We start from the raw sequence: 14,309 nt of genomic DNA on the forward strand, positions 1-14,309 counted from the left end.
TTTAAACACCTTAATCTTAGTGCTGGATGAAGAATAGTATTTCAACAAAGTATTAAAGCCAACAACATACTGTGATTAGAAAGTGTCCACTGATTAAAGACTAAAGAAAGATGAACACACGCTGTGCATGAAAAAAGAAAAGCTTGTCTCCTAATGTATATCTACTATGAGTGCTAACAGGGTATGCTTTCATAATAAACTGGCCAGTAAGTTTATTAAAGCTGGCCAGTAATATCAAAAAAAACAACAACACTGCATCAGTTGATACATGCATAACAGAACACACACTAGCATGTAACTACAGGGTCAGTGTAATTCCACTGCAGAACCGTCCACCAGCCAAACATAATCTACGAGGGTCACTTCAGATAGATAAATGAGGTATGGGGTGACAATGTGTACAAAGCAACAGATACAGTTAGTAACTGTAATCAAACTTTTAAATATGATGCTAGCATCACATTCTGGATATTTGTATCTTTACAAAACATTTAAAACATGACTGTTTTATTTAATTAATTAATGTATTATTTATTGATGGAATTTAGGTTAGTGAAAACTGGTATTATATACATCAATTCAGTACCAAGTTTCTAAGATATATAACTGGATAAAATAAAATGCAGAAACATAATAACGGGACCACGATTGTTCATATACTGGCCTAATATAAACATGCAACTGACCCATCGATTACCTTACTAATATGGCGGTTTATTTACTCTTTGCTTCGTTGTCGCGCTGCCTTATGGGATTATGGGTTCGTTACTTTTGGCTGTACCTAGATCAGTTGTGGAGTTTTTAAGATCCGTTGTTGTTAACATATATAGGTAATGCTTACTGATTCCAGATCAGCCATAGTTTATGTTATACACCGGAAGTACTTCTCTGCACCGCAGGATAAGAGTTCTTGGCGATTGGTAACACAAATATTTGATACACAGTGTTGTGGATGATAGTTGTGCAGGTTGCTTATAACAGAATTACATTTCTTAAATATACATAGGTAAGCATATTGTGGACAAAATGAATGTGACGTTAGCTGTCAAACAATATGTATCCAAAATGATAGAAAGCAGCGGACCAGGAATGAAGGTGTTGCTCATGGATAAAGAAACAGTAAGTGATATTACTATCAGTATCACACATAATTAAATGTCATTGCTTGTGCTTTAACAGAACAGATTTACTAATGACAATGACTGTGCTGTTTGTTTCGGCCTTGAGAGTGTTAAATGACAACACCTTTGCTCACATGATCTCATGATCAGTTGACACTTTGTTAGGTACATCTACCATGTATCCATTCTTTCATTCTGACTAACCGCTTTGTCATGGTCGTGGTAAATCAGGTGGAACAAGAAACACTGAGCTGAGGGCAGAATTTACATCTACGATCAAATTAGATTAGCCAATCCACCTTTTGTGTGAATTTGGGAAGTAAAAGTATCTGGAGGAAACCAAATTGGGCACAGAAAGAATAATCAAAACTACAAACACTAATGGAAAGGGAGGGTCGAATCTATCCAGGATCCATGTTACTGTTCGCCACTCAGCCTACCAGCTGCACCACTTTGCTGCCTACTTACCCTATAGGTTCAGTGTAAGGACTTGGGGTGAGTTGGGGTGTCCGAAGCCCTGCCATGGATTGGCCCCCATCCAGGGTTTTCCTGCCTTGTGCCTAGTGTGGTCCTGGGTTTGATCCCCAGGTGTCTGTGCGGGTTTTCTCTGGGAGCTCCGGTTTCCTCCCACAGTCCAAAGACATGCAAGTGAGGTTAATTGATGATGCAAAATTGCCCATGACTGTATTTGACATTACACTTGTGAAATGATGAATCCTGTGTAACGAGTAACTACTGTTTCTGTCATGAATGTAACCAAAGTGTGTAAAACATGACTTCCTAAAATCCTAATAAATAATAATAATAATAGTAATAATAAAACGGCACTCAGTCTACCAGCTGCAGTACCTTGCTGCTTGGTTGATGAACTGTTTTTAGCTCAGTCGTGACAATGTGCCTGATAGACTCATGCCAACATCTACCTAGTGTCACTGCTATGCCCCAACACACATGGTCACTGAATGCATGTACAAGCTAGGTGTACCTAATAATTGGCAACTGAGTGTTTTTTATATTTTGACAGTGACTAAAATAATCTGCTTAACATTTAGCATTTACAGCCAGTTCTTATTCCTAATCTCACATGGATTGTGTGTGTATGGCCATAGACGAGCATCGTGAGTATGGTTTATACACAGTCTGAGATCCTGCAAAAAGAGGTCTACCTGTTTGAGCGGATAGACTCGCAGAACCGAGAAAGCATGAAACACCTGAAAGCCATCTGCTTTCTGCGACCAACCAAGGTACCCACAATTTTGTATCTATTGTTACTGTATAGGTAGTATGAATTTCCCTTGAATGCTTTAAACACATCAGCCTGAATTGCCATGCCAACTTGACATTCAATTCATACGAAAATGACTATTTAGTAAAGTATAACATAATTGACAATGCTAACAATGATCAACAGTCTTAACAAGAGAAATTGAAATTAACACAAGTATGCTTTGAGTTTTGGTTTGGCTAAACAAAGTATGAACAATGTGATTTTTATAGTTTATTAATGTCAAAATAAATCTTTATATTTTTATGTTACAAATATTATTAAAATGTTTTGATATTTGTTTTTAGGAAAATGTGGAGAATCTCATTCAAGAGCTGCGTCGGCCTAAATACAGCGTGTACTTCATCTGTAAGTGCTGTTAATCCCTCTTTCCAAAAACCTACACCATTTTACATACAGATTGTATTAAACCAAAGCAAGAAATCAGCACATAAACAATGTTTGCTTTATGATTTTTTCAATTTTTTTTTAGATTTCAGTAACGTGATTAGTAAGAGTGAGGTGAAAGCCTTGGCAGAGGCTGATGAACATGAGGTTGTTGCAGAGGTGCAGGTCAGTAACAGAAATTGAATTCCTTATTTGCATCGTCTTATTTTTTAACTCTTTTTGTTTAATTTGTTTGCTTTGCTATAATAAATACTGCTCATAGAAACAAAGCTAGCTTACACTGTAAGTGATTGTGGTGAATTGTCTTTGCAGGAGTTTTATGGAGACTTCATCGCTGTGAATCCACATCTTTTTTCCCTTAATCTGCAAGGGGTAGCCCGGGTAGGTGACACTGGATGTAAGAGCTTTGTTCTATGTCTAAAGTAAATTGGTTTAAAAAAAGGAGCACATGTGCTCTTCTGCCTAGTTTCAGTGTAGTATCATCAGTGTTTTTAAAACGTCTCATTTCCACTGGTTTTAATAGCAGTACTGTATGTTTGCATCATTTGGCTCAGGGTCGCAGTTGGGAGCCCAGTGTTCTTCCACGTGTCACTCAAGGATTGACCTCTGTGTTGCTGGCTTTGAAGAAGTGTCCCATGATCCGTTACCAGCTCTCCTCTGACATGGCCAAAAGACTGGCCGAGAGTGTCAAGGTAAGTGTGTGTGCACTTAGTCATCACTCTTAGACAAAATATACTGATAAAGACCAACATCACTGCCCTATTTCACTACAACTCTTTTGGCTCAGTGGAAGCAAATACTTTCAGTGATGTTCCAGAATCTATTAAAAATGCTGGTAAAAATGCTGGGGACCAACTCCATATTAGTGCTGTTGTCTGTAAAAAGCACAGTGTACAGTGCTGTGAAAAAGTATTTCACAAAAATATTTTCTATTTTTGTTCATTTTTTACATTTAAATGTTTTCAGTCTTCCAACAAATTTTATTATAACACCGCATAAGTAAACACAAAATGCGACTTTTAAACAATCATTCCGTTTCTTCAAGATAAAAATGCATTTCACCTTGTGAAATGATCATTCTGCCTTGGTACTAAATCAACAATTAACCAAATTCAATTGACAAGATATCGCAAATGTATAATTGCAGTTGTTACTGCCAAGGCTGGAACAACCACTTACTAGGTTTAAAGGGGCAATTACTTTTTTTTTACAAGGGTGACAGTTTTTATTTTATTTTATTATTTTTATTTTTTTCCCCCTTTTTCTCCCCCTTTAGCGCATCCAATTGTTAAATTTGCATCGTGCTTCCTCTCTGTCTATGCCGAACCCTGCCCTGACCGAGGAGATCGAAGCTAACCCATATCCCCTCCGAAACATGGGTAGCAGCCGGATGCATTTTTATTATTATTAATTTTTTTTTTCCCTTTTTTTCTCCCCCTTTTAGCGCATCCAATTGTTAAATTTGCATCGTGCTTCCTCTCTGTCTATGCCGAACCCTGCCCTGACCGAGGAGATCGAAGCTAACCCATATCCCCTCCGAAACATGGGTAGCAGCCGGATGCATTTTTGCCACCCACACATTGATGAGTTTGGCGCCACCTAGCGTTGCATGCGGAGAGACACACCCTAAGGGCACTCTTCCTCATCTCTGTGCAGGCGCCTCTAATCAGCCGGCAGGGGTCGTAATCGCATTCTGACATTGAGAGACCCACATCCGGTTCTTTGTCCCACCCCCCCAACTGAGCAACCGGCCAATCGTTGCTCATACAGCCACTCAGCCTCGAACCGGTAAAGCATAGCTGGATTCGATACAATGTACTCATAATCCAGCTCTGGTTGCAGCGTGTCTTTTTACCGCTGTGCCACCTAAGCGGCTGGGTGACAGGTTTTAAATACAATTTTGTCTTTAACTAATGGTATGATCATTTAAAAGCTCTATTTACTTACATATTTGTCTGGGCGTCACAATGGCTAGGTAGTTAGCACTGTTGCCTCACAGCAAGAAGGTCCTGGGTTCGATCCCCAGGTGGGGCGGTCCGGGTCCTTTCTGTGTGGAGTTTGCATGTTCTCCTCATGTATGTGTGGGTTTACGTTGGGTGCTCCGGTTTTCTTCCTACAGTCCAAAGACGTGCAAGTGAGGTGAATTGGAGACACTAAATTGTCCAAATTGTCAAGGTTGTTTGATATAACCTTGTGAACTGATGAACCTTGTGTGTAATGAGTAACTACCGTTCCTTTTATGAATGTAACCAAAGTGTAAACAAATACATTAAAATCCTAATAAACAAACAAACTCATATTTGTCTTATTTTAAATTAGTTGAATCAACTAAATATTACATATTAGCAAAAGCAGAAAAAAGGGGGAGGGTGCAAATACTTTTACACATCACTGTATGGATGTGATGTTCAGATGTTCACATAATAGTATACATGCTATGTAGAAGTGCCTTTGTACAGCTTAAGGCTGAAAGATTTTTATCCTTGTTTTTTTTTTAGCAAATTATTACCAAAGAGTATGAGCTGTTTGACTTCAGGAAAACAGAAGTGCCTCCTCTGCTGCTGATTTTGGACAGAAGTGATGATGCCATCACACCACTTCTCAACCAAGTGAGGGTTCATTTATAGTTGCTTCAAATCTTCAGCATAGTCTGTATAGCTGTAATTATTGGTTGTAAGCACAAGATGGCAGTAAATTCTAATGTGAATTCTGCCAAGTCACTGAGTCTACATATTGTAAATACTGTTAAATCACTGCATGCTTTTATTAATTATCTGCCTTCCAGAAAACTTGGAAGCATATACATTTTATACATAGTGCATGTAATATATCGATTTTTGTATGTTTGTTGACTTTTGTATTCATTTTTCTCATTCAGTGGACATACCAGGCTATGGTTCATGAGTTGCTTGGCCTCAACAATAACCGTATAGATCTGTCTAGAGTGCCTGGCATTACTAAAGATCTAAAGGAGGTGGTGCTGTCTGCAGAGAATGATGAGTTCTATGCTAATGTAAGTAACACATGATTTAGTGTTAAAAAATCAATGCACTTCATCAAAATGCTCTGCACGTCACCACTATAATAAACTATATTTCTCAGCAAATGGTGGTAGCACAGCATCTTTTTGCTGACTGCTGTTCAACATGTTCTGTGTTTAAGGTTGTTTATTGTGAGAAGTCCTTCATGTGACTGATGCACTATGTTAAGGTTAAGCTTTGCACTGCATGAACACTGCAGAACTTCTTAATGAGTGTTAATATAATGTGGTGAGGTAAATTTAAAAGTGTGTTCTGTCTGTACTGTCAAATCAGAGGGTTAGTGTTACAGACTGTCAACCTGTTGGGGTAAAGGTTTGCATATGCATTTAGTCACATTTTTAATGAAATGGGAGAGATGAAAATCTCATTGGAAAATCAGAGCACAGTGATGGGTGGAAGAATGGTTCAATGATTTTTATTTTATTTAAAAATATGTTTCCAGTGCTTTCCTGCACTTATAATTTATGTATGACATGTGTTTGTGTGGTACTTAGCTGGTGTATGCAGCATGGGACCTTACTGTTTGGGCAGGATGTGGAAAGAATAAAGCTGTTATAGTGCGGTATCAAGCAGGCTAAGGACTTCCAGAAAAATTGCTGAGATCTCGAACTTGACTAATTGTGTCTTAGGGAGGGTGGTCTACTGGGTTTCTCAATGCTGCTGCATATGCAGCCCCTGCTGGCTGGTTCAGGCTCGTGCATGAGGTGGGGGATCACAGAGCAGGTGATAGGTCTCTCAGTGAGACTTTGCCTCTGGCAAGTAAAAAGATAGGGCTGGTAAATCTGTGTGTCAAAAAGGCAGCTTGATAGTCTGCGGCTCTCCTTAATCAGAGTAAATGTGGATCAAGCAGTGGCAGTATTATAATCAGGAAATTGGTAATGCACAGTGTCCAGGCAGACCTTTCATTTTAAGCCTTAGGGTTCTTCTTTGTCTGATACAGAACTTGTACCTGAACTTTGGTGAAATTGGAACAAACATTAAGAATTTAATGGAGGACTTTCAGAAGAAGAGACCAAAGGGCCAGGAGAAGTTAGAGTCTATTGCTGATATGAAGGTGAGAACAGAGTTAAATTCTAGTTTATTAAGTTTAGAACACTATCCTTTATATAAAAGACTATCAAATAGGTAGCTAATCTCTCTCCTTTCAGGCATTTGTGGATAACTACCCTCAGTTTAAAAAAATGTCCGGCACAGTGTCCAAGCATGTAACGGTGGTGGGTGAACTGTCTCGGCTAGTCAGTGAGAGGCAGCTAATGGAGGTATCTGAAGTGGAGCAGGAGCTCGCATGCCAGAATGATCACTCCAGCGCGCAGCAGGTACCTCGCACATCCCATGCTCATTAACACATTTTGCAGCCTACACTCAAACGTGAAAACACTTTGCTTTAAATAGAATGTTTAGAGACAATGTGATTAGAGGTGCAGAGCTATGCGTGTTTAGATCTTCTTTAACTTTGACCTATTTCAAAATCTTTTTTTGAAATGTTGTTGCCTATGCTCGGCTCTACATAAAACATACTGAGCTTTGAAAATACCTTTAAATATTTTTACTAGGAATTTATCATTAAGAGATGAAGGCGGGTGTGAACACAAGCCAGACTAGCCGGTGACTAGAATATGGACTAGCCGGTGCTTTGTCACACATGCTTGTGTGGTGTGCACTATTTAGCAACACGTCTTTTTCAGTCAGTTCTTTGCTAATTTGTGTTTAGCCTCTGATGGTTTGACATGATCAGTGATTCATCATTTAGTGTAGCACTACCCAGCAACCAGTTACAAACCCAATGAAATGGCCAAATGACCAAAATAATGGCCAATTAAATGGCCAAAATATTCTAAACATGCTGTAGCAGGGTATACATTAAGAACTAATGTACCCCAAATACCAAATCTACTAAATATCTGTTCTTCACGAATGATGAGGTTGCCAGAGTCATCAAGCTGTACAGTAAAAAGAGAGTGCTTTAAGACAGTGCTTAAGCTTACTACTTGAAGCAGTGTCTTCCCTATGCTCTGTGTACATCCCAATACATCTGATACAGCAGGTTTGGAATCTTATTAACTGTATATTTCAGATGTTGATGCTGAATTACTACATGCACACTGTAAAACAACACTTTTACTTGATGCATTTGATTAATCTTTGACTGTTTATCACCTTTGCCTGCACATCTGTATCTGTTATTTGTTCATATGTTGTGGCTGACCAACTTGATTGAGCTTTGTAAATTGAAACAAATTTTAAATTTGCTTTCTGCAACACCCTGTTTTGCAACCTTTTACAATAAGCAGATTAACTGGCTACAGATGAGGGTATCGTGATGGGGTACAAAATGAGACTCCAACGAAGACTCGGTTTTTGCAAGCAAAGTTGGGTTGTGCTAAACACTTGAGAACTGTCAGTTCAAAAAAGAACGTTTTGTAACGCAGAAGTGCAAATAAATTGGGTCATTCATCATCTACCTTACATTTTTTTACCAAAAGATTCAGGGAATCCAAAGCCATCTCAGTCTGTGAAGGGGAAGTCCGGAAACTACTGTTAAATGTGAACTATTGTATGCGTATGTTCCAGACTAAAATACAAAACTGATTATTAAGCCTGGCTCATGTCTTTCTGTCTTTCCCTACGTCTGTAGAATGTGCGCCGTGTGCTGCAGAACCCACGAGTAACGGAGCTGGATGCGGTGCGCTTGGTAATACTGTATGCTCTGCGCTATGAGAGACACAGCAGCAGCATCTTGCCAAGTCTCATTGAAGAGCTAAACAGGAGAGGGGTGTCTGAAAGATACCGCAAGGTGATGGTCCAAACAGCAGTAAACTGCAGTGTTTGTTGCTTCTTGTACCTGTAGTTGCCACTTTGAAAGAAAAGATTCTTGTATCCTCTATGTCATTTAAGCATCACATTATTATTTTAATTATTCTTTACTTTCCACATTGCAGATGGTACAGGCCGTGATCGAATATGGAGGCAAACGGGTCAGAGGAAGTGATCTAATCACCCCTACAGATGCTGTGGCCATCACTAAACAGTTTTTTAAAGGGCTTAAGGTACAAACCTTTTGTACACGTGCCTCTAGGCAGAGTATTGATGCAACTGGTAGTATGGATGCAGCTCAGCACTTAAAGACTTGGGTTTAAATCTCACCTCCAGTCAATGTGTGCAAGGAGTTGTGCAAGGTGTGTTTTTTTTATTCCCATCTGTAAAAAACAAACAGATGATAGACTGGCTGCTTTAAATTGCTCCTTAGAGGGAGGGAATAATGCCAGACAGACAGACATAGACAGAGAGAGAAAGAGAGTAATACTTTGCAATACCTACACCCAATGATTGTAGTATGTGCTGGACCTGTATTTACCCTGAAACAAGTGGTTAATGAAGATAAATAAATAAAGTTTTTTAGATCTTATTTTATGGACTAAGATATCTGATAATTTGTAATAAGCTATTCCTAATTATACTTTTGATTTATGGTTGTCCATGTCATTCTGTTTATGTTATAAATTGTCAAATTTTAATAATATAAACATGATGTGTGTTTGTGTGTGTAGGGAGTGGAGAATGTCTACACACAGCACCAACCCCTGCTGCATGACACGTTGGATCAGCTGATTAAAGGCCGTTTAAAGGACAGTCAGTTCCCCTACCTCGGGCCAAGCTCACTGCGGGACAGGTTTAACCAATGCTCACAATTATACAATACACTCACTGTGATAAAACACTGCTGTCTTTTGTTTTTCGGTAACATTATTGTGAATTATGAATACTGCACAAATTGGTTTAATTATTAATTGCATATAATATGCCTGCATATGTGTCCCTTACATATAGAAATACAGAAATGCAGACTTGTGTTTATTCACTGTGCTTTTCTACTTTCCAGACCACAGGACATTATTGTGTTTATCATCGGAGGAGCCACTTATGAGGAAGCACAGGCAGTTTATAACTTGAACCGCACTATGCCGGGGGTGCGCATAGTACTTGGGGGCACAACAATTCACAACACCAAAAGGTTTGAGGCCTTTAAGTGTTTAACTTTCAGCAGCTTGGTTTTATTGCCTGGTGTTTTATAGAAAGTGATCAGTTTGAATGAATGGCTCTCTCTAGCTTTATTTGTTCACTGGAAGGTTTACGTGGTTGTAAGTACCATAACCGGAGTAAAAAAGCAGTGTTCCCCAACCTTTTTGTAAGACATTGGAGAAAAAATTTTGCAGGCTGCACAAGTACATTCATGTTTAGTCATAACTGAAACTGTTATAACAGTTAGCAGAATTCATGGATCCGGCAATTATTGCAAGTCACCCAGTAGAACATCCTCACATGATAATATTTGCATCATCATGTTTGACTTCAGTATTACTGTATATTTTTATAGTGGAATGCTTTTCTAGCTTTACAACAGATATAATAGTACCCATGTTCTTTCCAGTGTTTCACTTTTGGCTTATCAGACCAAAGAACGTAATCTCAAATGGCTTTGGAATACTTGTTGCAGATGGAGTTGTGGTTTTGGTGGAAGCTGTAATGGGAGGAGGACATTACAGAAAATATAGGGCACATTTCTTGACCTAATTACCCTCTCAATTTAACTGGTATTCTTTCATCTTCATGTGGTTGTTTCTCTTGTTAGTGGTAACATAATAGAGCAGCCAGGAAAACGCTGAAAAATTGTCTGTTTGGAAACCTCTGTTTTGTTTATTGACTAGATGCTTGTGGGTAAGATGTACAACAAACAAAAAAGCAAAAGTCATACCTGTGTCTCAATTGCTCTTAAGCAAATTGTCACACTTGTATTGAAACCAGGGAGCATGAAGGACATGGGGCAAAGAGTCAATGTTGTCCAGATGCTAACATTTACAGAATTAAGCTTCTCATTCATCCCATGAATTTTCTCTTCAATTTAAGCTTCCACCTAAGCCACACCTTCATCAAGGTGTTCTATGCAAATGTACAAGCTCTGAGAGCCTTTTTTTTGGTGGACATTGGTTTTCATGGATACCATTTTGCCCATTTTTGTCACATGAATGAATGCTGACCTTATATGAGGCAAACAAGGACTGCAGTATCCAAGATGCTTGTCTGGTTTCTTTGCAATCCAGCCACCTCTGTAAAGATTCACCACTGTTTCAAGTTTAAGTTCAAGAGTAATGCTTATAACTGTGTTTAATGTCTTGTAGCATGTTGTTTGATGTTTTCTGGCTAATTTACATTACCAGGTTCTTTTTAGTTTTTTTTTAGTCAAACTGGCTCAAACAAATCTTGGATGTGTCTACTCTCATTGAACCCCATTATCAATTTAATTAGGCTTAATTTTAAATTGAGTATTTAAAGGGGCAAGAGCTGGTTTTTGACTTTAACAATTTAAATAACTGATATTTACACGTGTTTACATTTTGTCACTAACACAGTTTAATGTTAAGTTGCAAATGCAAAAATTATTTTTTAATTAATTGATTTTTTATGCTGCATATACTTATTTCTTCAGGCTGTAATATAAACAAATGACAAAGTTTGGCTGTTTTAGATGTTAGTGTTAATGTGTCTTCATCTTTTTTTACAGTTTCCTGGAGGAGGTCACATTAGCAGCTGGTTCAACACATGGAGGGGAAAGGTCACAACGAGCCAGCCGTCCACAAACCAGACGTTGAGTGCCCATCAATAGTTCTCTTGTTAATGTATAATTACAGTTGTGTGTGTGTGTGTGTGTGTGTGTTCTGCTTTTGTCCTGCTTATTGAAGACATTCCTTTTTGTCATGAATGTGGCATTTTGTACAGTAAGTACAAACCTTATATTGAAAAAGTTGGGAGAATTGTGTAAATTGCAATAAAAAGGAGAGTTTGTGATTTGTTAATTCTTTTGAATCTTTATTTAACTGACAAAAGTACAAAGAATGTCTTTTTTCCTCTCATGTTCCTCCCAATTTAGTTGTATCCAATTACCCGATTGCATTATGCTTCCTCTCTACTGATTCTGATCTCCAGTTCTGATTGAGGAGAGCGAGATTGACACGTCCCCTCTGACGTGTGCAATAGCCGACTGCATCTTTTCACCTGCACGAGGAAAGTTCATATGCGGATCAGCTTTGTGTACGGAGAGCCACACCCTGATGAACTGTTTAGCAGTATCGTATCAAGCAAAAATGGACAAAAATTTCACTTGCAAAACTGCAGTTAGTGTCCTCAGTTCCCAAAACATTAAAAAGTCTCATTAATTGGAAAGGTAATGTAATACAAGGTAAACGCCTCTGTCCCAACTTTTTTTAAAGTGTGTTGGAGGTGTCAAAATTCTATATCTGTTTATATTAGAAATATTGGAAATTTTTTTTTTCTTTTTTTAAGAGAATTAACAAATAACAGATTCTTTTTTATATTGTGTTTTACAAAACATCTCAACTTTTCTGTAAATGAGGTTTGTAAAAAGGAAACCTGATATGCTCTGTGTAGTAATTATTAGGATGTTAAAACTGTATTTATAGTATGTTTATGCCACATGTGCAATGATACACGTAAGCATAAAGATAATGGTAATTAATAAATGTAGATTTTATGTTCCTACACAGTGATCACTGTCAGTTTGTGACATCGCTGCAAGCACATCAAACTGAATGATCTTATACAAAACTATGTATATGTTAATTAATACACTCCATGTAAACAATGTAGGCCTGTGTTGATTTGAAAAGTAAAATTGGAGACCTGTAGTCATGTAATGTGGTTTTAGATAACATCAAGGAGGAACAGAGATGTGTATCTCCATGTTGACAATGGTTTTAGATAACATTAGTTTTCTAGTACCCATATGTATGGAAAGACAGTAACACATTGTACTGTGCAATGTAACAGTAATGAATTATACAGTACAATGTCTTCATTAAATAGTTATACGTATTCATGATTATGATTAACTTATTGTACAGTTTACCCTAACAAAGCAACTACTAACAACACAATAAGCTATTATTTTAGGATGATTCATTTTGATTTTATCAGTGTTAATAATTAAACTTTCCTGGCTACAACTAGCAATTAATGCTTATACCATCACATGCATTTATTTCTAACTATGCATTTTAATTGACAGAAATTGTGTGTAAATGAAAAATTTCGAAACGAACAGTCATTTACCGTTAAAGTAACATGTGGCAACACCTTCACTAAAATATATATAAAGATATTTAAGCCTAATCGGAATGACATATATGCTTTTGTGTGAATTAATACTTGAATACTTGTGTGCTAAATGTTCTGTCCTTTCAGTTCATCCGGTTGTACAGTGTGATGTACTTTTCAATGATTTAAAAGAAAGTCTGAATATTTTTAAAGTTAATAAAACATAATAAAGTAATGATTAACATTGTGCAAGTTTATTACTTCACTTGTTAGCCAGGAGTCTCTATGGACGATGATGTTTGTGGATGTCAGTGTGAGTTGCAGTGAGAGTAGGGAGTAAGTTGAGGAGAGCCTGGAGAGATGGAGGTATTCATTAGAGAGAAGGGAAATGGAAGTTAGCAGGAATAAAACAGAGTACAAGTGTGAGAATGAGAGGGAGGGTGGTGGAAATGTGCAAATGCAGGGAGTTAAGTTGGTGAAAGGGAGTAAGTTTAAATACTTGTAGAGTGTAGAAAGTAATGGAGAATGTGTTAGAGACGTGAAAAGAAGAGTGCAGGGAGTGGGTGGCATAGAATGATTTGGCAGGAGTCATTTGAGATAGAAGGGTATTCAGAGTATAAACGATCAGCTTTGATTCTATGTGTCAGTTAAAACTTTTATTCATAACATTTCAGAGATTAAAGCTGGATAATACATGTGGTAGAATGCTGTTGTTGGCTAAATTTAGACTTCATTAAAAATCTCATTTAAAGTGCAAAAGCAATGAAAGGGAGTTAAGAAATATAGATGGTTACAGCATAGGGTTTGGGGAAAATGAATACAAAAACATTAAAACAAAGTGTGCAGGAATAGTTTGTAGTTGGAGTAAAAAGCTGATGCATATTGTAAATTGTAAGGAATAATACAGCACAGCATCAATTGAATAAAATTAGTAATTTATAAAGTAATTTATATAATCATTGCATTTATTTTTTACAATATGCTAAAATATTTAAAAATAATAAAATTAAAATATTAAAGGTATATTTGTAATTATAGCCTGTGGACAACCTTTAGCATTCAGAATAAGGACATTGCTACTATAGAAGGCTCTATCAGTTATCACATACAATGGTTTGCATACCTCATGCTTGGGTCGTGAATTATAAATATGTTTAATAAAAACATACTTGCTTGTATCTTTTTAGTTCGGTCTTATTGTTAATTTATTGTTATGAATTTTAAGTACAGGTATATTAAGATATGACCACTGGATGGCACTCTAGACTATAAATGACGGGGCCCCTGTTCAATTTACATGGTGCATACAGTGTACACTATATTGCCAAATGTTTTTTTGGGTTTATGTATGTATGTTTGGGTTTA

General features: G+C 37.4%; 1 protein-coding gene across 1 annotated transcript; it reads left to right on the top strand.

Moving 5' to 3' along the window:
* Positions 1 to 931: 931 nt before the first annotated feature.
* On the top strand, positions 932 to 11,686 carry vps45 (vacuolar protein sorting 45 homolog). Its single transcript, XM_062990624.1, has 15 exons — positions 932 to 1,119; positions 2,231 to 2,365; positions 2,694 to 2,754; positions 2,879 to 2,958; positions 3,106 to 3,174; positions 3,348 to 3,485; positions 5,292 to 5,402; positions 5,672 to 5,806; positions 6,775 to 6,888; positions 6,983 to 7,150; positions 8,470 to 8,628; positions 8,774 to 8,881; positions 9,383 to 9,504; positions 9,715 to 9,846; positions 11,395 to 11,686. The coding sequence occupies exons 1-15, from the start codon at positions 1,027 to 1,029 to the stop codon at positions 11,480 to 11,482; spliced, it is 1,713 nt and encodes a 570-aa protein (XP_062846694.1). The 5' UTR covers positions 932 to 1,026; the 3' UTR covers positions 11,483 to 11,686.
* The last annotated feature ends 2,623 nt before the right edge of the window (positions 11,687 to 14,309 follow it).

The sequence above is a fragment of the Trichomycterus rosablanca genome, chromosome 2 (genome assembly GCF_030014385.1).
Source record: "Trichomycterus rosablanca isolate fTriRos1 chromosome 2, fTriRos1.hap1, whole genome shotgun sequence".
In the NCBI taxonomy this organism is placed as follows: domain Eukaryota; kingdom Metazoa; phylum Chordata; class Actinopteri; order Siluriformes; family Trichomycteridae; genus Trichomycterus; species Trichomycterus rosablanca.

Coding starts and splice junctions, on each gene's coding strand:
- vps45 (XM_062990624.1), top strand. CDS start 1,027: ATGAATGTGACGTTAGCTGTCAAACAATATGTATCCAAAATGATAGAA. Junction 2,755..2,878: donor ATACAGCGTGTACTTCATCT/GTAAGTGCTGTT, acceptor ATTTTTTTTTAG/ATTTCAGTAACGTGATTAGT. Junction 5,403..5,671: donor TCACACCACTTCTCAACCAA/GTGAGGGTTCAT, acceptor TTTCTCATTCAG/TGGACATACCAGGCTATGGT.